Source organism: Sinocyclocheilus grahami, unplaced genomic scaffold (genome assembly GCF_001515645.1).
Source record: "Sinocyclocheilus grahami isolate Dianchi unplaced genomic scaffold, SAMN03320097.WGS_v1.1 scaffold125.1, whole genome shotgun sequence".
Taxonomy (NCBI): domain Eukaryota; kingdom Metazoa; phylum Chordata; class Actinopteri; order Cypriniformes; family Cyprinidae; genus Sinocyclocheilus; species Sinocyclocheilus grahami.
This window is the reverse complement of record NW_015505304.1, coordinates 1,211,566-1,239,337: the sequence shown is the minus strand read 5'-3', so window position 1 is coordinate 1,239,337 and position 27,772 is coordinate 1,211,566. Positions and strand designations below refer to the sequence as shown.

General features: G+C 36.3%; 2 protein-coding genes across 2 annotated transcripts in view; one reads left to right on the top strand and one right to left on the bottom strand.

Moving 5' to 3' along the window:
* Window positions 1–1,351: 1,351 nt before the first annotated feature.
* LOC107590176 (serine/threonine-protein kinase pim-1-like) lies at window positions 1,352–2,353 on the bottom strand. Its single transcript, XM_016278800.1, has 3 exons — window positions 1,981–2,353; window positions 1,705–1,881; window positions 1,352–1,446 (listed from the first exon to the last, which is right to left on the bottom strand). The coding sequence occupies exons 1-3, from the start codon at window positions 2,324–2,326 to the stop codon at window positions 1,352–1,354; spliced, it is 618 nt and encodes a 205-aa protein (XP_016134286.1). The 5' UTR covers window positions 2,327–2,353.
* Window positions 2,354–7,885: 5,532 nt separating this feature from the next.
* The window catches only part of LOC107590155 (cadherin-4-like), a 267,908-nt gene continuing 248,021 nt past the window's right edge, over window positions 7,886–27,772 (top strand). Inside the window, exon 1 of the mRNA XM_016278770.1 lies at window positions 7,886–7,982. Coding sequence (XP_016134256.1) covers window positions 7,971–7,982 — 12 coding nt within the window. The 5' untranslated portion in view covers window positions 7,886–7,970. The remainder of the gene's footprint in view (window positions 7,983–27,772) is intronic.

Genomic DNA, 27,772 nt, shown 5'->3' with positions numbered 1-27,772 from the left:
AGGGAGAGAGCGGTGTAGAATAAAGGTAAATTATGTGAAAAATAATGTGTTGGTTTTTTTTTAACGAAGCATTAACACATGTTAGACTGGACCCCATAAACACAATCAAGCCTAGAAAAAAAACAGTCAACCACCCCTTTAAGTATAAGTATATTCTCTTAAAATATAAAGTATATTCGGACGAATCTGATGAATCTGACACAGGCAACAACTCTGGAGTGGCTGGATCTGCATTGACCTGTGTTGACCTGATCAGAAACCCTGGCTCAGACTCAACAAGAACGGCGTCTGAACTTAATCTCAGATAGAACTTGGACAGGCACTGGATCAGAATCGTGTAGATTGCATGAACTGCTTTGCTCTTTTAACATTTTCTAAAATGAAGAAAAATGAATGAACTATTAGAAACATCTCTGTGAGAGATTATTAGAGATGCTAAGTAATACAATTAAAAATTTGCATTTTTAAGTTGTTACTTGCAGTGAATCAGAATTAAAACTGCAAGTAATAATAGAGAATAGAACATAGAAAATAAAAGATGGCAGAAATAACAAACCCAAGTAATGATGACTCACTGTCACCCAGATCAGAACTGGTCTGGATCTATCACAGGCGGCGACTCATGATTCGCCAGATCTGCGTTTGTCGTTTGCTCAACGACTCAACATCTTCACAGACCTGGCCTGGCAGACGCACCAGCTCAGGGTCAGCAGCATCTGTGTCAGCCATTGGTGTGATTCTGAAGGGACTTGGAGCAGGCATTAGCTCTGAATCATCTTGCTATGGCTGCGGCGTAAGATGCACCACTCTGTTCAGGTCACAGCTTTAGAGCCTTCCACACTCTCCAAAAGAGAGCACAGACTTCTTTCCCCTTCCTCCCTTTTGCAGGTTTTTCTAAAATATATAAAAAATAATAGGCTCAGTCTGACTTGTCTCGGTCTTTCTCTCTCTGTATATTAACATCTGCTTTTATGATACCGATAGCTACTCGTGTATTGGAGTGCAAGGGGGAGATGGAGATTGTGAAAGAGGGCTTCATTGAGTTTGTCTTCTGGTCCACAAGGCACAGATGGAGAGGAATGTCTTTTGTTCCAGAAAGCCTTCGTATATGGATTTTGTTATTCCCTTTTCATTTTTATATTATGTAATGTGTGATTCTTATTGGATGAATCTCTGTACCACCTCTTATAATGTGCCTGTATAAGATACAGTTTAACAATAAACTTTTCAGATAATGTCTTGTCTTCATGTACATGAATCTTCCCATGTGCAAGAGGGGCCTGAGAAACAATTTAATACCTACTCTGTGTCTTACACTACCTTTTCTTGTCTGGTTGATGCACGGGATCCGCTAGTTATTAAACCACCTGTGCTCTTCTAGATGCTGCAGCATCAGTCTGTTAGCTGGATTGCGGATCAAACACTGGAAAATCAGGTCACGGCATGCTGTAAAGTTTTTAGAGAGAGAGTGTGTGTTAGTCTTACTCAACATCAATGCTGACATAGGAAAAAGCTTCTGAAATGTTTTAACATATAAGATTTCATGATTTGATAATATAAATATATGAAATTAAATAATTAGGTCAACAGTCCCATCAGTGAACATCTGTTACATGCTAGACTTCCTGTCATATCTTGTCTGACATATATTTTCCATCTGACACTGAGACTCAGAGATTGCAAAGAGGTGTCTGTTGTGTTTACCTGAGGATAAAGTCGGTTTTGCTTGAACGTAGCCACGCAGTATTTTATCTTGGCTTTCAAAGGGCAAATATCCATGCAAGATTTCAAAGAGCACAGCACCTACTGCCCAGACATATGCTGGGTTAGCGTGGAATGTGGTATTCCTTATGACCTCAGGTGGGGTGCAGAGTGGTGCTCCTGTGAAAGAAACATTTTTAGCGTTGAGTAATGCTGTTATCAAAAAGACAATACCATGATCAATGACACTGCACTCTGCTATGGTAACATGAAACATACCTCGATATTCACTGCTGAGATTGCCCTCACTGCTGATTGGATGAGCACAACCAAAGTCAATTAGTTTGAGCTCTAAACTGGGGTCAGTCAACAGGATGTTCCCTGTGTGGATATCACCATGGAAGACTTCACGGTCAATACAGTGTTTCACAGCTTGGATTAACTGACAGATTAACCAGCGTGCTTTTCCTTCATTCATGTTGTCTGAATACATGATGTGTTGATTCAAGGTATGGCATGGTTCTGGGTACTCCATTATGAGCACAAAGCTCCTCTTATTCTCAATCCAATCATGCAATTTGATGACTTTGGGGCATAATGGAAGTTGTCCCAACCGAAGCAACATTGCCACTTCTGCAAGCAAAGGTTTGGAATGACCAGCCTAGAGAAAAACAAACAGTTGGCTTTGAGTAACGCATTACTTAAAAGATAGGTAGAATGATGAATATCATTGTATTTAAATTTGCACTTAAATCTTTGTCTATTTCATTTCTGCTTTATGTTAGCTACAGGTATTTACAACAATAGTCACTCAATCAACCAAATATTCCTTAGATTTTTCAACTTACAACGTCAAGATAACGGTCAGCTTGGCGCTTGTGGATGTACTTCATGGCAACCTGTGAATGGCAAAAACACAGTTAAGTTTTCCAAACATACCAAAGTGCCAGACATGCACATCTACAATGTATTTAAATCTAGACAGTGGACACACATCTCTACATCTGGAGCAAAATGTTGGTACAAGTCAATAAAAGTGCTTTCTTTACCTTCATTCTGTCACTAAATATGTGGGATCCCTCATACACCACGCCAAAACTTCCACATCCTACAATCTCTCCCACTACAAAGAGAGACACTCTAGATCCTGAAAAACAGACAAGAAAAAGAAAATGGCCATACATCAGTTTCCTTTCATTGTCTGATATGATCAAAAGAGATCCATTTAAAGAGTATTAAAAAACGAATAAATCAGGTAAATCAGGTAAATCAGGTCAGTTACTAACTGAGAAGTTAGAGTATCAGATTTACAGTCTAAATAATGATAAGCAGAAAGAAATGCAGAAAATGGGCAGAAATGTCATGAAACAAAGGTAATAATGACTCACCACAATCCAGATTGTCCAAATCCGATGAATCTGACACAAGTGACAATGCTGGAGTGGCTGGACCTGGGTTGGCCGCTTGCACAGATGGGGACTGGAGAGCTGCACAGACCTGGTCAGACCTGCTAACTTCCACCTGTGGTGTAGAATGCTGGACTCTCTTTGAGTCACGCCAGGGGAAGAGGTGCTTTACAGCCTTACGGAACCTCTTGAAGAACGCAAGGACTCCTTTCCTCTTCCTCTGTTTTTTTGTTTTTTCTAAAATGAAGAAAAATTAAACTATTAAAAGTGAAAATAGTAGTACATGCAGTGAATCAGAATTACAACTGCAAGTAATAATAGAGAATAGAACATAGAAAATAAAAGATGGTAGAAATAACATAAACCAAAGTAATGGTGACTAACCATCACCCAGATCAGAACTGGACGGATCTGCCACAGGTGACGACTCAGGATCGGCCAGATCTGTGTCCAGTGTTTGCTCAGTCCAGGAGGGACCTGGCACACACAACGACTCAACATCTTCACAGACCTGGCCTGGCAGACGCACCAGCTCAGGGTCAGCAGCATCTGTGTCAGCCGTTGGTGTGATTCTGAAGGGACTTGGGGCAGGCATTAGCTCTGAATCATCTTGCTCCGGCTGCGGTGTAAGACACACCACACTGTTTGGATCACAGCAATGAAAAGGGCGCTTTACAGCCTTCCATACTTTCCGAAAGACAGCACAGACTTCTTTCATCTTCCTCTCTTTTGCAGGTTTTTCTAAAATAAAGAAAAATGAATAGTTACCTAAGAATCTCTGACTACAGATGAAATACAAATCAATTCCTAAAAAACAAATGTTGCTTTTATTTGATGCATTTATTAAAAGAAATGTAAGTTCATAGTACTGAAACGCTGAGAGTTCTTTTCTAAATGAGGCCAAGAACACCACAAAGATACCTTTTTCTCTGCAACATATGCACCTGCAAAAACCAGCTCACCTGTTGGGCTGTTCTCCACACTGTCTGTAGGACAAGCCTTCATGCCACCTTGATTATCTGAGCTCACGCTCCCTGAACCTCCTGTTGTTGTCTCGACAGGTTTTTTGTCAGTTGTCACCTCTTCGATGCTGACAGAGTCAGACATTATGTCTGAGGTAAGACTGATCATCTCCAGCCTATCCACACTTTCTCTCTCAACTTCACTGCACTTCACTGTCTTGGACATTCTGTTTGATTATGTTATAAACCTAGAACACACTCCCCCGGTTTCACAGACCAGGCTTAAGCCTAGTCCCAGACTAAAGTGTAAGTCTGAGCTGTTTTAACTGAAAGAAACTTGCACTGACTGATCTTAAAATATATCAGTGCCTCTGTTTTGTCTCAAAATGCCACTCTGTGTAAGTCTAAATAGACTTAGTGTCTGTACACTGTCTATCTACTAAAGCAGTTCAGTTATTAGAATCACTTTCTGTCAATACTTTACACTGGCTCTCACTCTCAAATTCGCTTTAACTGTAGTTCCAAGCTTCAGCTTGTGCATTTTGTGTTCTGTGACGTCACACAACCATGTCACGTGACCACAACCCTTCACGTTCTTTTTTTTTTAAAAAAAATTTTTTTAACCCTTGACGTTCTAAATAGGCGCGCCACACAAATCTTTCCTGTTGCTGTGTTAAATATAATTGAAATACTATAACTTAAACATGCTGCACGCACTGTACGTCCTCACGTAAACGCCAGTCAGGCGCAAATTTTATTTCCTCGGAGAGCACACGCGGACATGACAATCCTCTTAATGTAATGTAACTTTACATTTCGAAGTAAGGCTGCGTTTGTATGAAATACGACTTTACCGAAGCGCTGTCTCAGAGACACGTGTGATTTTGTGAGCTTTTTTGAAAGAACCAGGTCAGAAAAATCACTTTAGAGCAGTGTTGCCAACTAATTTTCGGGGGAAGTTGCTAAAGGAAGGTCAAATTGTTGCTAAAAGTTGCTAAATGACATTGTTATTACATAATTATGACGCAAAATTACATAAAATCTCTAGTTAATTTAGATTCGTTCATAAAATAATATAACGCAATATAATATTAAAATATAAATAACTGTATTTTTTAAATACAACATTGAATTATTGAACACTTACACATTTTTGAACAATTACAATTTCTAATGCAGTAGTAAAAATGCTATTAATTTGGCTAATTGTAGCATTTGATGCCATCTCATCTGAAAGAGTTCAGGTTTTATTGGACACTTGGTCTATAGTTTATAATTTTACTTTTGAATTGAAAGAAATGAGGAAGCCAACTCTGCTGCAAAATAAGTGTTATTGGCTGATCTAAAATTTTGTGCTCTACCTCCTATGGATTTAAAACCAATAGTTTGTTCCTGTGTTAATAACAAATGGCAAACAGAGTGGGATATATATACAATGAATAAACGTGAATGAAATAATGCAGTAGTAAAAATGCTATTAATTTGGCTAATTGTAGCATTTGATGCCATCTCATCTGAAAGAGTTCAGTTTTTATTGGACACTTGGTCTATAGTTTATAATTTAACTTTTGAATTGAAAGAAATGAGGAAGCCAACTCTGCTGCAAAATAAGTGTTATTGGCTGATCTAAAATTTTGTGCTCTACCTCCTATGGATTTAAAACCAATAATTTGTTCCTGTGTTAATAACAAATGGCAAACAGAGTGGGATATATATACAATGAATAAACGTGAATGAAATTAATCCCAATGTTGGAAAAATAATTTTCTATAAATTTTCTAACCGATGGGATCAGATTGTTTATATTCGCTGTAGAACTGGTCATTTCAGGATGACACACAAGTGTTTAATACTAGAGGAAGATGCAGTTTTGGAGTTTTTAGCAAAAATAAATGATAAAAACATGATATAATTCAGCCATAATATTTCTCGCCATGAAAATAGGCATAGAAGCTGGAATGGCGTTAAACACAAACAAACAAACGATAGTTTTACTTTCCATTAATAAATTACAGATCATATAATTGTAATTCATATCGTTATATAAATTAAGTATTAACAATCATAAATGTATTTTTTTCTTGTCTGAACATTTATTAGATGTGTCTGCTGTTTTTGCTCAGATGCATCAGTCCCTTCAAGTGCCTCAACATCAACTCCTTGTTTTGATGACTGCGTCCAAATCCTTCACTGGTCGACTCGAGAAGGATGTTGAAGATGTGATGACCTGACTGATAAGAAAATGGCCAAATTTGTAAGTCAAGCTCATCCTCCAACATGTTCTCTCTGCCAAATCCCTTTATCCATTAAGCATGTTTTATTAGATTGTGCTTGTTTTATCTCATTGACAATTTTTTTATTTAGTTAAATCTTTTTTTTTTTTTACAGACTTTTAGCAGAGTTAATCCAAATGCAGTTTTGGAGTTTTTAGCAAAAATAAATGATAAAAACATGATATAATTCAGCCATAATATTTCTCGCCATGAAAATAGGCATAGAAGCTGGAATGGCGTTAAACACAAACAAACAAACGATAGTTTTACTTTCCATTAATAAATTACAGATCATATAATTGTAATTCATATCGTTATATAAATTAAGTATTAACAATCATAAATGTATTTTTTTCTTGTCTGAACATTTATTAGATGTGTCTGCTGATAGCAACAAAATTGCTAAGTTGGCAACACTGCTTTAGAGAAAGAGAGATCAAGGTAACGATATATTTGTTTAATTTCATAGTGTATAACGTTAGTATTTCGAATTAATATTGCAGTTTTATGAATGAACTCACTGAGGAACTAATCGTTGAGCAATTGATAATTTTCAAAACAGTAATTTGCCTATTAGAAATCGGCGACGACTTTTAAAGGCTTTGTAGTGTATGAGCGACATAAGGGGTTTATTAGGTCTATACTGGGTTGATAATGAAAATTAAATATCAAATTCATTTTTTTATTAGATTTGTGATACAGTTCATACTTCCCCGAATGAAGAATATATATATATATATATATATATATATATATATATAAAGAATAATATTTGTCTTGTCAGTTGTCTAGTTTCTGGATTGTGCTTATTCACAAAAATATTCATTATAGCATTATTTGCTAATGCAGTAGTAAAAATGCTATTAATTTGGCTAATTGTAGCATTTGATGCCATCTCATCTGAAAGAGTTCAGTTTTTATTGGACACTTGGTCTATAGTTTATAATTTAACTTTTGAATTGAAAGAAATGAGGAAGCCAACTCTGCTGCAAAATAAGTGTTATTGGCTGATCTAAAATTTTGTGCTCTACCTCCTATGGATTTAAAACCAATAATTTGTTCCTGTGTTAATAACAAATGGCAAACAGAGTGGGATATATATACAATGAATAAACGTGAATGAAATTAATCCCAATGTTGGAAAAATAATTTTCTATAAATTTTCTAACCGATGGGATCAGATTGTTTATATTCGCTGTAGAACTGGTCATTTCAGGATGACACACAAGTGTTTAATACTAGAGGAAGATGCAGTTTTGGAGTTTTTAGCAAAAATAAATGATAAAAACATGATATAATTCAGCCATAATATTTCTCGCCATGAAAATAGGCATAGAAGCTGGAATGGCGTTAAACACAAACAAACAAACGATAGTTTTACTTTCCATTAATAAATTACAGATCATATAATTGTAATTCATATCGTTATATAAATTAAGTATTAACAATCATAAATGTATTTTTTTCTTGTCTGAACATTTATTAGATGTGTCTGCTGTTTTTGCTCAGATGCATCAGTCCCTTCAAGTGCCTCAACATCAACTCCTTGTTTTGATGACTGCGTCCAAATCCTTCACTGGTCGACTCGAGAAGGATGTTGAAGATGTGATGACCTGACTGATAAGAAAATGGCCAAATTTGTAAGTCAAGCTCATCAACGTTCAACAAACTTTGCCATTTGAATTCAAAATATAATTTTACTATTGAGCTAGATTTGCCTAATTTTTTGAAGTTTGCATTATTGATTCTGATATTTTACTGAGAAGCTGCTCTACTGTATAACTTGACTTGACTACGGTGTGTTCAAAGGATTGTGCTGTTGTTTAAGAGCATGCCAGATTAAGTATTCACAGATAATTTTGGCTAACACTTATTGATTTTCTTGAAAGTTGCATTTTTGGAATCGTAGCTAAAGACAGCAATTTGTTGTTATTATTGTTATTATAGGTATTTGCTTCTAAAGTACCAGTGATGGTCTACAAGTCAATGTGATTATAAATTCCACTTCCAAAGCCTCGTCTCACAACACTAAGTGTACATTATTCATAAATAACATGTGGTTGTTGATATGCATTTTGCATAATGTCAACTTTTCCTTTCAGATAATGGGTTTTATTGTGCTACTTGAGATTTAATGATAGGCTTTCACTCATGTGCTTAATTGGTGACAGGGTGCTTTATTACACTATTTGTTATATATTATTATTATGGTGTCCATGCATAGTATGGGTATAAGACTCTGAGCTGTGTGAAATACCCCACACTTTTTGGTAACTGCTTTAGTGATATAAATAGCAAATCATTCTACAGAAAGTGCTATTTAGACTTCACACAATTTCATTGTGTGACGTAATACTTTTTCACTACTTGAATTAGAATTTTTGTTTCAACCCAAATGTTTAATGTTTTTACTGTTTTCGTACATTTATTACGTATAACTTTATAATCTGTAACATACAGTACTTGACAAAATATGAGTGTTTTTGCACTAATAATGACTTGAAGAATTAATTGGGGATTTTGATTCATCTTTGACTCCTACAAGAAACACTTTTCCAGATAAAGTGTCACCTGGAAATTTCACCTGTTCCTTACTTGCATTTTTAAAAGTTAAAATTGTTAGGTTGTTGATTATCTCATTATCACAATCAAGATTTCACATTAATAACACCTTTAAAAAGGTGCCATACACATCAGTTGTGCTTCATATATTTGCTCTACAGCACTGGTGCTCCCTGGAGTATATTAATATTAATTTTATCTTCCTTGGTACCTTGTATTTATCTTAATGCAATGTTTTATGCAGTAGGTGGTCTGGTTTTGCCTTCTGCTTTTAGCCTGACAAACATGTCTCAACATGTGTTGTATTATTCAACAGTTGGACAAAAATAGTGCTGAGTACAGTTGGCCCGCTAACAGCACAAAAGATCTTTATTATGCTGTTAAACAAATATTACTGGGGATTCAAGTGGCCTTCCCTCAAACACAGTTTCTTGGTGGTTAAATTTGTAGCAATAAATATAATGCATATATGCAATTATTGTAAAACTAGCAATTATAAGATAAGCTGTTTGCAGTATTATGTTTGTGCTTTTGTGTGTTATGAGGAAACAGATGAGAGGGAAAAGAACATCTCACACGGTTGACAAGACCACAGATTTGAATTTCATGAACCATGGATCACAGATTTGACTCGCCTAAATCCTAAACAGAAATGCAAAAACCACATTAAGTGTGGGTAGTTCCTCCTGGAGTAGAGCGTACATATCTTTTCCATATATGTGTGGATAGTACAACACATCCAGCAGCTACAGGTGCATCTCAATGAATTAGAATGTTGTGGAAAAGTTCATTTATTTCAGTAATTCAACTCAAATTGTGAAACTCGTGTATTAAATAAATTCAATGCACACAGACTGAAGTAGTTTAAGTCTTTGGTGCTTTTAACTGTGATGATTTTGGCTCACATTTAACAAAAACCCACCAATTCACTATCTCAACAAATTTGAATATGGTGACATGCCAATCAGCTAATCAACTCAAAACACCTGCAAAAAAACCAAAATCACTGCATCCATTTACCAAAAAATCTTGGAGCACTTCATGCTTCCTTCTGCTGCCCAGCTTTTTGAAGATGCCAAAATCATCCCAATTAAAAGAACCAAAGACTTAAACTACTTCAGTCTGTGTGCATTTAATTTATTTAATACACGAGTTTCACAATTTGAGTTGAATTACTGAAATAAATGAACTTTTCCACGACATTCTAATTTATTGAGATGCACCTGTATATCTTTTCTATAATAGCTTGCAAAGAGTGAATCACAAAGGCTAGTAATGATATATTAGGTTCCCAGCCAAAGCCCTAGCAAAAGGTTTAAAAACATGTCTTTATCTAATAAACCTGTCACCATGGAGACTCAGGCATACCCTGTTCTCAAAAAATAAATGAACTGTGTTTTAAAAGTCCTCTCCTGTCACAGATGCATACTGTTACACTGATCTTGTCAGTTTGTGGAAAGTCTTCTTGACCTATTCATTTAATGTGATTATGATCATTACAGTATCAAACTTGCAATAATGGATAAAGAGGTAATATACTTACCTACAGAGGCAAAGTGATAAATTAGGCCAAAAATTGTGTCATTGTCCATTATGACTTGAATTAACCAATGAAAAAATCAAATTTATTCATATCAAATGTTTTATTTTGATTGAATAATCTAATACTAATATACACTAATAGTTCACTAAATAAATATAGTAATAAATACGTTTATTTATTTATTTTACAATATATATTATTTTATTTTATTGTTTTTAATAACAATTATTATGCATCTTTTTATTTTAATTGACTATTTTAAGAATAGTACTAATATACTAATGCTATACTAAATAAATATACAAAATAATAGTATATTTATTAATTTAAACCAGTTTTATGTTATTTTGTTGTTGTTAATCATATTTGAAATAAATGTTTAAAATTAACTTTATTTTGAGCCTGAAATAAATTGTTATAGTCAGAAAAAAATATTTTGTAAAGTTGTAAATAAGGATTATTAGATTAGGTTTTACAAATAAATACTGTTTCAGTCTTTCTACTTTGAAAACTTGTGTTTAATTCTATGTGTTACTTGCCATTTCTTTGTAATTAATTATAAAAATGAATTGTGAATTTTGTGAAAATTGTTTAAAAGTAAACCCTACTACACCATTTCCCCCCAGTACATGCCAGCAATTCCAGAATGGTGTAGTTACAGCATCTACCAGCAGGGGCTAACTGAGCTGTGCCAATCAATCAAACCTTGAGCCTTATGAAGTTAGCTATACAGAGCAGAGATCTGTGCTTTGACTGTCATGAATTCTGCAGTCTGTTGCTGCCTGAGGTTACAGCTATCCATGTTTGTGTCTACATTTTACTTCAAGTTTTCACAGACAGACCACACTGACCTTGAGGTGATACAAATAAAATGCACATTTGGAAAAAGATGTCATCATCTTCACATTGTAAAGAGGACCATGCGTTTCCGGTATGTAAATATCATACTTTCTTGTGAGAAGATTCACCACCATCCCCTGTGTATCTTTGATCTTCTGCTGTGTACAAGCAGAATAAACTTGTCACTCTGACAACTGCAGCAAAATCACGGGGCTGTGATGCGCATCTTTGTATTCTTAAAAACCTCTTTGGGTCAAACCCAGTCACAGAAGAAAATATTGACCACTGACACACAATTGTTTAAAGAAAACACGGAGAGTCTGTCATCGTCCAATTGTTGTCATGCTTTCATCTCTCTGATTTACAGGATGGTGCTACACGGTTGTTCGCTAAATGCTCAGATCAATACTGACTCTCATTTTTAGCTAGATGACTTTGACAATGGCTGTTTTCAGTACTAGTGGGTATGTCTTGGAAGATGGAAGAGACTTCTAACGTACATTGAGTATAAACTGTTAATAAAACGATTAGGTCTCTCCTGTGCAATGTGATTTCAATTGGACTTGATAATACCAAACATTAATATCCATCCATGCCATATTGATTTCTCTGGAGCAATGCCCGGCTCTTAGAGATTTTTTGACTGACACCAACATGATTCAATCGCGGACAGAAGGTTTTGATCTAATTTTTCTTCCTCTCATTGGCACAGATGCAACGGTAGATTTTGCTAAAGCTCCGATCGATACAGCTCTCTGCTTCTTGCATCTCTCCCACAGCTTAGCATTTCCTCTGCAGGGAAAGATCCCCTCGTTTTTGCCTGGAGAGGTGGACACTTCAGCTACCTTTGTCTTTTTATATCTCAGCACTAAAAGCTCATGAAATGTTTACAGAACAAATCTATTCTACTAATTCTATCTGCAATATCTTATTTTCTTTCGCAAAAAAAATATTTGTAAAAAAGCTATTTGATGGAATAGCTCACCCAAAATGTAAAATCTGCTGAATATTCACTCCTACTCAGGCTAACCATGATGTAGATGAGTTTGTTTCTTTATCAGAACAGATTTGGAGAAATTCACCATTATATTACTTGCTCACCAATGGATCCACTACAGTGAATGGGTGCCGTCAGAATGACAGTTCAAACAGCTTATAAAAACAGCACAGTAACTCCATCTCCAGTTCATCAACAAACATCTTGTCAAGTAAATAGCTGCATGTTTGTAAGAAACAAATCCATTATTGAGGCATTTTGAGGCTAGACTGTTGCTTCTGGCCAAAATACCATTCCATAATCCATAATGTTTCCACCAGTGAAAAAATCCATCCCCTGTTGTCCTCTTACATAAAAAATCTACTGACAAATTAGTTTAGAACTGTTTTGGGATGTTTTCACTTGTAAACGGTGCTTGATCAGTGCTTTTTTATCAGCTGTCTGAACTCTCATTCTGACGGCACCCATTCACTGCAGAGGATTCATTGTTTTTTGCCCATAACAATATGGAAGTTGTGGCCTAGTGGTTAGAGGGTCGGACTCGTAACCCAAAGGTTGCAGGTTCGAGTCTCGTACCGGCAGGGATTGTAGGTGGGGGGAGTGAATGTACAGAGCTCTCTCCCACCTTCAATACCACGACTGAGGTGCCCTTGAGCCGAACCCCCAACTGCTCCCCGCCGCAGCATAAATGGCTGCCCACTGCTCCGGGTGTGTGTTCATGGTGTGTGTGTGCACTTAGGATGGGATAAATGCAGAGCACTAATTCCTAGTATGGGTAACCATACTTGGCCACATGTCACTTTCACTTATATCTACATCTTGGATGTAGTACATTTTCAATCAATGCCATTCACCGCACTCTTCCAGCTGGTTAGGTTCCAAGACCTATATTTATTCAAACATTTCAAAGGTTGGTCTGCACTCTAAATTCTTTTATTTGAATTAAAGCAGGGGATAAAAGACAAAAATGTTGGTTATCTGCCTTCGTCAGTGTCACACTTGTTTGAGTGAAGACCTACCTTTGCAGTGTTTGAGTACAACATTCATTTTTGGGTGAACTATTCCTTTAAGTGTACCAGTGAGATGTTTGCAGATTTTTATTTATGGGATAATAAAGATTGAATTTTTATTCAAAATTGCATTACATTAACTTAGTTTGCGGACCTTGAGTTGTCTAAAGAATTTTCAAGGGGCAAAATATGAATTTACATACACCTTGTTAATCTTACTCATCTGAAATTAATGGACGCCCACAACAACAGACGACGACCTCACAGGTGTTTACTCTACACGAGTCAATAACGACAGAACCCTTCAATTACATTCTACAGGGGATGCGAAAGAAGCATTTGTCTGAGACAATTGGCAGAAGATTGAATTGATTACCTGATTATGAAGAGACAGAGTTATTATTGTCATAACTCACTCCCCATTACAGTTCTTCGGCTCTGCAGACAGGCTATAAAAAGCATTATGGCTGTAATGTGGATATGGTGTGTTTACCACCTGTTCTGCAGGGAATAGCTGACTTAGTTTAGATATCGTCAAGATCGTTTTGCCCTGTGGTGAGAGAATCCTATTTTTACTGCATATTTTTGCACCCGTTGTCTTATTTGAATTAGAGGAATAGTTCACCTAGGAATGAAAAATCCATCATCCTACTCACCTTCATGTCTTTTCATAGCCGTATGACTTTCATTCTTCTGAGGAAAACAGAAGAAAATATTTATAGCATGTTTCTGAGCTGCTCTTTTCCATACAGTGAAAGTGAATGGTGACCACGGCTGTCAAGTTCTTCAAACAGAGATATGGTAATACTATAATTTCCTTTTTTTCCTTTTTAATCACATCTTAATTTTAAAAATGTTTTATCATTTAGTAAAATGATTTTGAGTATTTTTGTACAAATTTTGTTCATCAAAATTTTCAAAAATGAACACAACTTTAATGAATTATGAAGCCTATATATAATGATCAAAAGTAAAAAGCTAAAGTTAGGCTATAAACAGACCTCAACATCACCACCACTAAACTTCCGACAACTCTTTCAACCTTTATTTAAAATATACAAGTTGGAAAGTTTGAGATAGGATAGATTGCAAAAGTGCAATTTAGGGATGCTCATTTTAACCGGTTAACCATTAACCAACAGTAAGAATTTTGACTGATTAATACAGTCAGTTAAACGGTTTAAAAATAATTTTTTTCCAGTTATTAATCAAAATATTTAAAAAATTTAGCTGCATGGTTAAAATACACTATGCATATACCTAGATAAAATAAAGATTTGAGAGAAAAAAAACACGTCACATTTTATTATTTCATTCAGAAATAGGCCTAATGCCGACATGAAATGTTTACAGACATTATAAACATATGCTAGACTATTTTTGTTCCCCTCACTCCACAGCAAACCTTTTAAATTGAACCGTATACAGAAAAGAACAAGAATTAAAAATGTAAGAAGCTATAGCTATATAGGACAAGCCAAAACGAATTCATTTAGGCTAAAACGAAACTGAAACCAATGTTTGGTCTCTCATTCGACACAAATCCAAATGTTTCCATATTCACGATGCATTTGAATGCCAAAATATTTTTTATGTAACCTGGTTTTGTACTTCACTCGCGTTCCAATGTCCACGTGAAACAAACTGTGCGCACAGATTTTACTACATATTTAAACTGAGCAGTGTGTTTTTTCTATACGTTTGACTGACTGTATTTTATTATGATAATGAACAGGCTGCATTGTCAAGTTAGCATTCTCAACTGTGTGCGAGTGTGCGGCGCTGGCGCAATCACTTGAATTTTTTCCTTCTGACAATGGAAACAACTACTTCTTCGAGTCATACAGATAATCTAAACTGTAAAAGGTTTGCTTTTATTTGTGTATATTCACAATAAAAACAAATCTTTGTGCTTTTATAAAATAAAGAAAAATAAGATGCCACTTTCTGCCGTCTTGGTTTCTTTTTGCGCATGAACCAAAACTGCATACTAGACTAGCCTACTTGTTGCACAGTATTTTCTTTCGATTTGTTAATTTATTATTTAAGTAAAAATACAGAGTTCTGGCATGAAACTCTAGATGGCGCAGTCCGATAGGTCTAACTCAATCTGACCTAATGACATCATTATCACATGGCTCAGCTGATTGGTTCTCTCCTGTATTGGTAGCCAATGAGCTCGCTGCTCAACATTCAAATATATGACTAATGCTTGCCGTAGCAGTGCAGCTTGCTTCAGAAACCCCCCACCTTACCCAGCTCCACCTGTATAGATCTGCTACGAGGTGATTCATGTATGCTATATGGGGGTTATTTCATGTATGTTATATTTGCAGCAGCAATATTTCTTACATGCTCACAGCAGCATGTTGTGGATGTATTGGCAGTAGCAAGTCTCGGTACTTGCTCTGCTGCAGCAGCAGCAGCAGCAGCGTAGCAGATCTATTCCAGCAAGACCAAATACACTAACATTGTCATGTACATTACCACGCCAATCCCTCTGAGCGTTGTCATGACATAAATATATTTCTCGTATAGGCCTATTTATTCGTTATATATAGCCTAGCTTTATTATGTTTTTCTCCGCTCGCAGAAGCTCTGCAGGTGCGTGATGTGACCATGTGAATCTTCATATTCAGTTGTTTGCTGCTTTTTGCGCATGCAAAATTAATCCCTGGGAAACAAATGTTAGTATTTTTAATGGGTCACAGACACATATCCTTTCTAATTTTAATTCAATTCTAATTTAAAATAATCTGGTCGGTTAATGGTTAATAATCGGTTAATGAGCGTCAGTTAGGAGAAATAACCGAAATGAACATCCCTAGTGCAATGATAAACACATCAAGGCTGTGAAAGTGGACTAGTGAGTATTAGTTTTCCTGTTCAACATGATAATGTTTAATGTTCCCGACAATTTTTGTTGTCCCTTCTAGCTACTTGTTAGCAACCACCTTTTCAAGACATGTAAAAGATAAAAAAAATCAGAGTGGGGTACTTTTATTTTACTTTTATTGTTCTGAAACTGATCTGAAAAATTTACAACAATGTAATTTTCTCAGATTTTTGCTCAAAATGTTTTTTGATAGAACTTACCCACATTCATTTTTTTCAAACCAGATGCTCATTCCTTTGATATATTCTTTGTTTACATATTCATAAAGCAGTATATTATGGGGTTCACAAAAGTTTGGTGAATATGATAAAAAATGCTGGCAACTTCTTTTAACCAAAAACCTGTTCAAAAACCCTAATGACTTGCCAAGGATTTTTTTTTTTTTTTCCTGTTATAACGATTATAAGCACTGTTTAAGCTGGACTACTTAATATTTTCTTTTCAGTTATTTCATTCTATTAATAATTTTTTCCTTCATTATGATACCAGAACATCACCCTGACATTTTGAACATTGACTTGAAAGGAATTTAAATTCAGAAATAAAAAAGAAATATTAATCTCATCAAGTAAAAATTTTATTTATGTAAGAGATGCATTTTTGATTAAATTCATAGATTGGACAAAAGAATGAGCACCTTTGTCATTGACCCAAATATCTTCTTTGTGTTCTGAAGAAGAAAAGGAGTCATTTGGGTTTGTAACATCATGAAAGTAAGTAAATGATGACAAAATTAATTTCATTCATTTTTTTTTTTGTGATTGTTTTTTTATTTGAAATAATAACATTACAGAGCTTGAACGACAGTGTAAATATTAAGAAAAGAAGGGGAAAAAACACAAGTACAGTGAATAATACTTCAGGGTAATTTAAAAGGAACATACAAATAAACCACTGCAGCAAATTACCACACATAATAATGCATCTTCAATTTAAAACAAATCTTTTAAAGCTTGGGCTATTTTACTCCAATAGGTAACAGTCTGTATTCTAGCCCCATTAATCCTTGCAGTGCTGCGTTCTAAACAAACAATATTATGAAAAGAAAGCAGCCAGAATCTTCTAAGATCCACGTCAGGTGTAAACCATTGCTGTATAATTGTTTTTTTTTTTAGCTGCAGTGAAGCCAGACATTAACAATCTTCTCTGAACTAATGTAAACTTATAAGAAGAATCATCATTTAACAACATACGACAAGGATCAAGATCAAACTGCAACTGTGATATTTTTTTTAGCACTTGAACTACATGTTTCCAGAAATTGTATATGACTAAACAATCCCAAAACATATGCAAAAAAGTACCTTTAGAATTATTATTACACAGACTGCAATTAGGATTTGATGAGAGTTTCATCAAGTATCATTTATATGGGGTACAATACAATTTGTGTACAGGTTTGAAATGAATAAGAATGTGCGAGGGGTTTTTGGAGGTAAGGCAGAGATTTAACCAAACTGTATTCCAATCAAGACTATAACCCCAACCAGGAGAGTTCACACCGCTACCATCTTCAAGGACTTATATGAACATTCAAGTAATTGCTTATAGATAAAGGAGACCGTGCCCTGACAGTTTCCAGTGTTTTTGTTCCACTTTAACAATGGGTGATCATCTAAGCTAGAATTCCAGGGTACCCCATATGCTTTCATTGTAGACCTTAACTTCAAATACATAAAAAGGAGGTACCTGGCAATATCCTGAAATGTGCGCAGTCCACTACCATTGAATATATCACCAAATGTAAGCACACCTTTTTTAGGACCATGAGGGTAACAGAAAGGTTGATAACCAAATAATAGGCGGGCATTGTTCCAGAGAGGAGACTGACGTGAGATTTTTTTTTACAAGACCTGCAATCTTTTCTGCATTAAACCAAGCATTTAAAATAGTTGAAATAATGTTTCCGAACTTCTGATGTAAGCTTCTTGAGCCTACACCAGTAAAAGGCAGATGTTGAAGCCTATGGGGGAGAACACAGTCAGACTCAATACTCCAGGGTACTTTGGAGTGGGTGTCCACCCAGACACGCATGGCCCTAATTTGGAAAGCAAATAGTAAAGCATTAAGTTAGGGAGAGCAAGACCGCCATGCGGTTTTGCACGCTGTAATACTGAAAAACTGACTCTAGGACTCTTACCGCCCCAGATGAATTTAGAAATTAATGAATTAATTTCTTTGAAATATTTAGGGGTAGGAAAAAAAGGGAGCATGAAAAATAAAAAGTTAACTCTAGGTAAAATGTTCATTTTAACCGTACTGATTCTGGCTTGCCTTGACATTTTTAAGTTGTCCCACCTCTGTATACCCCACTTAATTTTCTGTCTGATTTAAAAAAATATTTAATATACATTTTTTTTTTTAAATTTGTCTGAGCAACCCTAGACAGAGAATCAACAATTTTAATACCAAGGTTCACTGCCTTACATATTAGCATGTTTCAAATACTACATTTAGAATGTAAGTATTTTACACTTCAAGGGGTCCAACTATATTTTAAAAACGCATTAAAATGTTTTTAAAGGCCATCAGTCTATTAGTGTGAGTATCTAAAGCGAGGTTGTGGGTCATTTCATTTACTACAATCAAATAAAGAAATCAAGTGACATGTTTCCAAAGTATTTCTACGAGAAAATAACGGCAAAATAACGTTATTGCGTTCATCAAATGAAACATCAGCTATAGTTTCTGAAGAAAATGTACCATGTTTTTACTATAGTAAATATAGTTTAACTATAGCGTTTGTAATTAAACCATAGTAGCCAAAAATTTACCATTGTCTGAGAGTCCATGAAATGTACTTTAATATCATAAACCATAAAATGTAGTCAACTTTCTACTATGGTTTATTTTCATAATAGGTAAACACGGTCACATTTCCTTGATTCAGCCAGCTGCACAATGTGACGCAGAGAGTAAAATCCTGTCTTCAATCCAACAATCTGAGGCTGAACTAGCGCAGTTTGGTAGCTCAGCGCGTTCATTACTGGCGTCACACGGTGCGGCGTCTTTTAACGCGTGTTCGAAACCCATGCCAAACAGACTTTTTTATTTATTTTCCGTACTTCAGCCGCTACGGGCGATCATAGCAATAATTTGTAATCTTTACAAGAATACCAAAATCATGTAATGAGCAAGTGTGTGTTTATTAAACAGCTTAATATCATGTCAGTTTGTGCTTTCAGAATCGGCGAATCTGCTGCGGTCGTTCCATCACATCTGGAGCGAAAGACCCGAACCAGTAAGTTGGTCACCAGATAACACGGTCACCAGTTAAACCGTAACACCGGGAAGAGGAGAAACGACTGAATTCCGAGTGTATCTTCTTCCGTACCTCAGTGAAAGCCTTCCTTTTCTTAGTGGTGTCTACGCTGTAATCCAGGAAGAAATTAAGAGTTTCGCTGCTGAACTTGACTGGGTATACGGCCCTTGCCCCTTTGAGGATGGCTTGTCTATCGGTGTAGTCCAGCAGTTTGAATATGACCGTGCGGGGGTGGTTAGACGGCTTGTCTGAATAGATGCGATGTGCGTGTTCAATTTTGATTTCTCTGTTCACGATGGAAGGTATCCATTTGGGCAGGTTCGCCTTTAAAAAGGTGATACAGTCATCTCCCTCAGCACCTTCTCTGAGGCCGACTAACCGTACATTGGATCTTCTGCTGCGGTCTTCCCTGTCAGCAGTCTTTAATGTGATGTCGTCGAATTTAGATTTCAGATCGCTGATCTGATCCCTGTCTTTACGAACAGCAGCTTGGATGGAGTCGCATCTGGATTGGAGCAGACATACCGATTTTCCCACTTGCTCGATCTGTTTGGTTACGACGGTGACCACTTTATTGGTGTTTTCAATTTCACGTTTCAGATCTAAAATCTGAGGTGTCAGCACATCACCTATGGCAGATTTGACAGCGGCAGAAACAATTCTGTCTAAATCAGTCTTTTGCTCACTCAAGGCTTGATTCACTCCGGACAAAATGGCACCATCCATCTCAGCTTGGGAGATAGCGGTGAGGACTCCTTAAATTTCTTCTTAATAAGAGAGATTGTGTCCTCCTAAGTATGAACAGGTGTGGTCTGGGTCGTCATTTTCGATGATTTCACGTAGTTTAGCATTTAGTTATCCTTCAAAGACCTGGAATTATGTGAGTGGTGTGGAGAGCTGCACCGCCATTAACGCATCACGTGATCTCATTTCATTTATGACTAAACTGTCGCTTTAATATCAACCCTCCTTTGATAATAAATTCTTTACAGTTGATTCAGAAATGAAAGCAGTGTAAGGACAAAGAAAAATGCACCAGGAACTCTGACTCATGCAGCATTCAATACTCAACGGTGCAAGAGATTCAGCACATATTGTTTGGTCAGTTGTTGTTTCCCCTCACATTTCTCCCCTATAGCACTTGCTGTCAGGAGCTGTGCTCTGCTGTGTTTTACAGTTTTTGCAAGGTGTTGAAGAAATCTAAACATCCTTGCTGTCGGCTACGGCTCACACGCCTTGTGCTGACAGTTTCTGCTGTCAGTTTCCTCCCTCATCCTACTGTCCTCTCTGCAGAGGTGAGGCTTGTATGATTAGTGATGGCGAGGTGCAAGGAGACTGCTGAGGGAGGAGAAAAGATGGAGGAAAGAAAATGAAAGAAGAAGAAAGAGAGGGAGGGAGATCTATTCAGCTTGTCAGTTTGTGGTTCTGTCAGACACCTGTCCCACTGCTTTCTGATGGTTTGTCCCTTGCTTCACCTTTCTGCTAAGAGGCTGCTGCTCCTTTCTTGTATGAGAGGCAGGTGCATGCGTGCATTCGTGTGTGTATGTGTTTGTGTGACTCTCTGGACAAATTGTGAACCTTAGCTGAAACGACTGTGGTATTCTGTGACATGTGCACCATGTGGTTTTCCAATGCACTGCCAGTCACAAAGTCAGCAAAATGAAAGTTAGCTTAATTGTTTATCAATAGACAATTATTTTTAAATAATCGATACAAGACTATGTTTAATACCCAAAACTGCAAAAATAACATGTTTTAATTAAAGTCAACATGAATTAAAAATTCTAACTATGTACTTTTTAAAGGGAATGTTCAACTAAAAATGTGAATTCTGTCATTTACTTACCCCCTAAACCTGCACGACTTTCGTCTGCAGAACACAAAAGAAGATATTCTGAAAAATGCCATGGACAAAAAATTTTATTCTCAAAAAATATCCTCTATTATGTTTCACAGAAGAAAGTACATCACACAGATTTTGATTTTGACCTTGTCGTTTTGAATTGAATTGAACAATGTTTATTTAGTGTATTTTTTGTGTACTATTGTGTGTTTGTTTTTTAATTATCTGCACTGTATGTTCAACATAAGATTAGTCTTCATAATTTTTAATGAAAGATTAGATTTTAATGAAGTTTCCTAATAAGTTGTAACATTTGTTTAAATTTTGATTATTTTTTATTTATTATATTTAAAGGGATAGTTCACCCAAAAATTTTAATTCTGTCATCATTTACTCACCCTCATGTAGTTCCAAACCTGTATGAGTTGCTTTCTTATGTTGAACACAAAAGAAGATATTTGAAGATTGCTGGTAATCAAACAGTTGGTGGTTGGCATTGACTTCCATAGTATTTTTTTTCCTACTATGGAAGTCAATGGCAACCACCAACTGTTTGATTACCAGCAATCTTCAAAATATCTTCTTTTATGTTCAACATAAGAAAGCAACTCATACAGGTTTGGAACTACATGAGGGTGAGTAAATGATGACAGAATTTTCATTTTTGGGTGAACTATTCCTTTAATGTTCCATAGACAAAAAACACTAAGACATTAATCGAAATATGTTCTTTTATGTTTCACAGAAGAAAGCAAGTCATACTTTTTTTTAATTATGTGCACTGATATTTTCTATATATATATATATATATATGAAGAGGTTGGTTCCAAAACATGATTAACGGCATTTAAAAAAAATGTGAGTTTCCGCCAAAATCAGTATTGTATCTGGTCAGTATTGAAAAGTCAATATTTTATTTTACGCAAAATGCGATATCCGCCGAGTTGTTCTGTCATGTTTTCTCCCTTTCTTTCCAAACCACGACAAACGCCAGTCTCCCTTCTCTGCAGAATGCGATATATCCGCTCAACCAATCACAGCGCACCATTCCACGCATTGTAGACAGGAATGGCGGCGCTTTGAATACACCCGGCATCCTAGTTTTCCTCATCTACTTTGTACAGGTGCATCTCAATAAATTAGAGTGTCATGGAAAAGTTCATTTATTTCAGTAATTCAACTCAAATTGAACTCAACTCAACTATATTTAAAGCAAGTTTATTGGGCAGTGTAGAGTAGCACTTGTTGTTTGTCATTTCTCCGATCACAAATGCAGACATGGTTTTATGTTTACGCGGCACTGCGCGATGCAACGCAACGTGTAAAAAGACAGTGTAAGTCATTATAATCCATAATTATGTCCCCACTGGATGCAACGAATGCCTCGTTTATAATGGGTTTTCATGCTTTTGAATCATTGCTCTGGCCTAAATGGGGACATTCCATAGGCGTAATGGTTTTTATACTGTACAAACTGTATATTCTATTGCCCTACACCTAAACCTACCCCTTACAGGAAACTTTCCTGTATAAACTGTTTATACCAGTTTTACAAATGAGGACGTCCCCAAAGGGAGGTTTTTGGAGATTTTGTCAGGTTTAGCTCACTTTTGGGTACAAATTTGTCCCCAAAATATGGTTAAGTAGGTATACACACACACACACACACACACACACACATATATATATATATATATACATATATATTTAATCTCTTTATTTAGACAGTAAATATGTTTAATTTATTTTTATAAATTAAAACAAATAGAAATAATTAATAAATTAATTACAAATTATTGCATCACATGTTCAAATTAATTTTTAAATCATGATCTGCTGAATTTTATTTTCTGTTTTACTGTGAAATATGAAATATAGAAGTAGGTAGCGAGCTTTGTTTCACGTTCACTTTAAGAAATAATGTATGTTGATCACATGCATTCTGGATTCAACCCGATGATATGGCTTGTCATTATTCTAGTGTGTTGCAGCTGTGCATTTCTGCATCCAATCATGCGGTCAGGGCCATTAGTGCTCTCACTGTGCTGCCTGCTCAGTGGTGCTGAGGCTTTTTCTGTCTTATTTTCCCTCTCCCTTTCCCTCAATCATGCCATCTTCCTTTCTTGCTCTCTCTCTCCTGCTCGGTTGGTGTGTAATTGGGCCTCAAGTAAATGGAGATTTGTATGGAGATCAGCGCTCAGTGCATCCACGCACACACACGCACACACACACACACACACACACACACACACACACACACACACACACACACACACACACACACACACACACACACACACACACACACACACACACCAGGGATAGCTTTTAATCAATGGCCGGAATGAGAGAACTAACATACGATAAAAATCCACCGTTCCGGCATCAGCTTTGACCAGTGCCGAGTCCTTTGTGTCCCAGGTTCTGTAATTGTCTCAGTATCTGATTTCATTTGACTTTTTGATAAGAATAACCTCATTGGCTCTGCCTTGATATTTCCAATCCCATCATCCCTCAGAGAATGATTAACTCTCCTCCTGGCTGCGAACGGCCGTCACCGAGGCGTAAAATATTATTTGTATTACCCAGCATTTCCGCAAGCCTCAGTTGAGATCTTTGGCAGATGAGCTGGAAATAAACAGAGGGGGGAGACAGTGAATCAAAGCTCCTAATATTAAATGATACGATATTAATTAGGGACAGGCGAGAAGTAATGCATCACATCTTATTGAAAAGGGCCCCGGAGGATTAAATTAGACTCGCGGGGACGGGGCTAAAAATCACCTAACCTTTTCTCCGTTTTAATATAAGCCATCCAGTGCGGTGGCGGTGCGCTTTTAGTGGCGCTCGTTAAGACGTAAAGGGTTATGTGAGGAGCTCCACTCCTTCTCTCTAATGATCATTATGCTCTGTGTAAACAGAGAAGCTACTGTTTGCTCTTCCCAATCCCACTCCAAAGGGTCATTCTTCTTCATTATCGCCGTCACAAAGTGCCTGACGATTATTGTGTAATTCAATTTGTTGTATCATTTTCAACAAATTGCTTCAGCCGTCTTTAGCCAGGGAAAAAATGTTTATGAGCGCGTACGTCCGCGTTTCAACACTATATGCTTTTAAGATGCCAATTTCCTTTGCCTTGCTAGTTAGTGACGATGAAATTATGTTTTTCCAGCACTTTATTCTCCACGGTATTAGTTTAGTGAGGACATTTCTGGCAGAAAGCGCTTTTTAAAATGCTGTTTTTAATTGCCTCGCTGAATCAGAACTCCAGGGATAGGCTGCGGCCTTTGCTAATGGACTCCCTCATTTGAGCAGGTAAGACAATTAGCCATATTACCGAGCCCACTTAGCTACAGGCTAACCTGTGCGCTTCTGTGGCACCTAAAGTGCTCTGCTTTGCTGGTGTCGAGCCGAACAAGTCGTGACTGCCAAAAGGCTAGGCTGTTTAAAGGTGGCTTGTTTGCTTTCAGATGCAACCGTGTTTGTTTGTTTGTTTTTTGGATTCGTCGAATGCTTTTTGTTCTAAGCACGATGCCACAACAGAAACGCAACGCTTCATCCCAAACCTGACTCCGACCAGAGGCGAGCATGTTTAACCTTGGCCGTGATTGAGAGGCAGATGGCACACCCTTATGTCTGTTGAGTATTGCAGTGTGCTAATGAAGTGATGTCTCCATAAACAGCAGACACGGGGTCAGTCAGGCTGTCAGTCAGGCTGCGGGCCCGGAGAGAAGCTGTTGTTGCAACAGTGGACAGGCCTCTGGAGGACTAAATAATGAGCACTCGCTCCCGGTCTCGCTGGCCCTCTGCTGCCAGGTCTCAGCCCTCAGGGACTTGACAGAGAAAGACCAAACACACACCTGTACACAGAGGGACAAATGCACAGACTTACTTGTGCAGAGTGAGAGCCTCCTATAAATACAGATGCACACAAATACCAGTACACAGACAAGCAAATACATATATTTATCTCCACATCCAGCTTCTGGATGTGTGCTCGCACAGAAATACCAGTAAATAGTAGTTGCTACAGTACAAACACATATGCTAAGTATGCAGACAGTGTGCGTTCTATGAGATTTAGAGGTTCGGTATTTACTAAGGCTGTCAATCAATTCAAATTTGATATACTGATTCATTATTTAAATTATTTGCAGTTACTTGCATGTATATCAATATTTGTAGAGGAAAGCCTTGAAAGATAATTGGTTATTATATATGGCTGTTACTCATACCGTTACCAATTGTTGTGACAATTTTCTATTTCAATAAAGGTATGAGATAAAAGTCTTTTAAAGATATATTTTCTTGCAAGACAAGTTGACAGTCATACAGTCATTACTGCAGAGTGCGACCAAGAGAAATATGTTGACTCAGGATGCTTCTATTTCATCCAGTCGTAACACATTTTCAACATATGTGTCCATTTAAGGTATCTAAATATATCTAACTATGTCCCCTGGATGCGTTTCTAAGTATTTTATGCAAATCATTTTCTTAGAAGCGAGCATGTAGGAGCTCTAAAATAACACTTCTTGTCTCACACTGAAGAAATTATTCATTGAATTTACAAAAAATTTTTAAGGTAAGTGATTGCATTTAAATAAACAAATTTAGTTGACTAACTTTCAACATGCTTTTATTTTTTAAATGTAGCAAAAATAAATTGTTTGCAACGACTTACATTAAAGAAATTTAGTATAATTTTTTTCAGTGCACTTTCAGCTACACACACACACACACACACACACACGCACACACACACTTCCTGTTGGTCTTTTAGCATATCAAAATAACCCAATCATACTGATGAGGCATTAAGATAGTTTAAAGAAGAACACTCTTTTGTAAAGTAAAGCAAATAATACCTATAATAATTTAATTTCCCTCACACCAATATTCTTCACAATATCTTTTTATGTTTAACAGAATAAAGAAATTCATTAAGTTTTGGAAAAAAGACGAGTAAATAATGACAGGGTGGACTGTCCCTATTAAGAGCATACTGTAGACTTTTCAACAAAATCTAAACAATAAAACTACTATTAAAAAGCAAAAATACCAATAAGTTAACCCATGTTTTGACCAGCACATAAATTGCATACACTTTTATATATACATTTTAATTATTTATATGCATATATTGTCATAAATCTTTTAACTATGTGTGATTACGTATGTGTATATGAATTATTTTACCCTGGTTTTATATTGATTTTCACTACTAAATATTTAATATATGCAGTCGCTGTGTGACTGTAATGCTGTGCAAAGGGTGATGTTGAAGCTTCATTAATTTCTTGTGGAACCAGGGAGCGCTTCTCTCTGTAACTGCCTTAGAGTCTGCATTATCTTCTGAAGTTAGCTGATAAGGAGTAGCATCCTGATGAGAAATAATTTATTTGAAAAAAAAAATAATAATAATAATGAGAAAAATATGTTTATTTTGTGTTCATCTAAGGCCTACACTGTCCGGACCAAACTTATTAATTTTTACTAAAATAACACGTTAAATTGAAAGTCCTAGTAGTTATGACTAATAATCAGAGGAGCAGGAGGCTGTAAAAAATATGAAAAAGAAAATACTTGTTTTATTTTCAGTGCATGCTGAGTAATATCACAATATCTTTTCCTGTATTTCCTTTTATTTAAGCCAAAATTCAGCTGGGGAGTGTGATTGTGCGAGGCATCTTTATTATGAGAGCTCCCGAGGAAGAAATAGAATAGGCATCTGAAGTCATTCACAGCAAGATATAAAAAGCACACAATCTCCAAACATCTCCTTTAAAGCACAAATGAAACAAAGTATTTAGTGTCCGTGGCAGGAAGCTACTCCTTATCAGTTAACTTTTGAAGATAATGCAGACACTCCTGCAATTACAGAGAGAAGCGCTCCCTGGTACCAGAAGAAATTAATGAAGCTTCAACATCACCTTTTGCACAGCATTGCAGCCTTATGGAAACTGCATATATTAGAACACAGAATCAATATAAAACAAGGGTAAAATAAGTCAAATGAATGTACAATATATAGATATATATACAGTGGTGGTCAGAATTATTGGCACCCTTGGTAAATATGATCAAAGAAGGCTGTGAAAATAAATCTGCATTGTTAATCATTTTGATCTTTCATTTAAAAACTTCACATAAATCTAACCTTTCATTGGAGAATAAGAATTTCAAATGGGGGGAAATATCAATATGACATAAATGTTTTTCTCTAATACACATTGGACACAATTAACAGCACCCTTTTATTCAATGCTTTTTGAAACCTCCCTTTGGCATAATAACAGCTCTGAGTTTTCTCCTATAATGTTTGATGAGGTTAGAGGACACCTGACAAGAGATCAGAGACCATTCCTTCATCCAGAATCTCTCCAGACCCTTCAGATTCCCAGCTCCATGATGGTGCTTCTCCTCTTCGGTTCACCACACTCATTTTCTATAGGGTTCAGGTCAGGGAACTGGAAT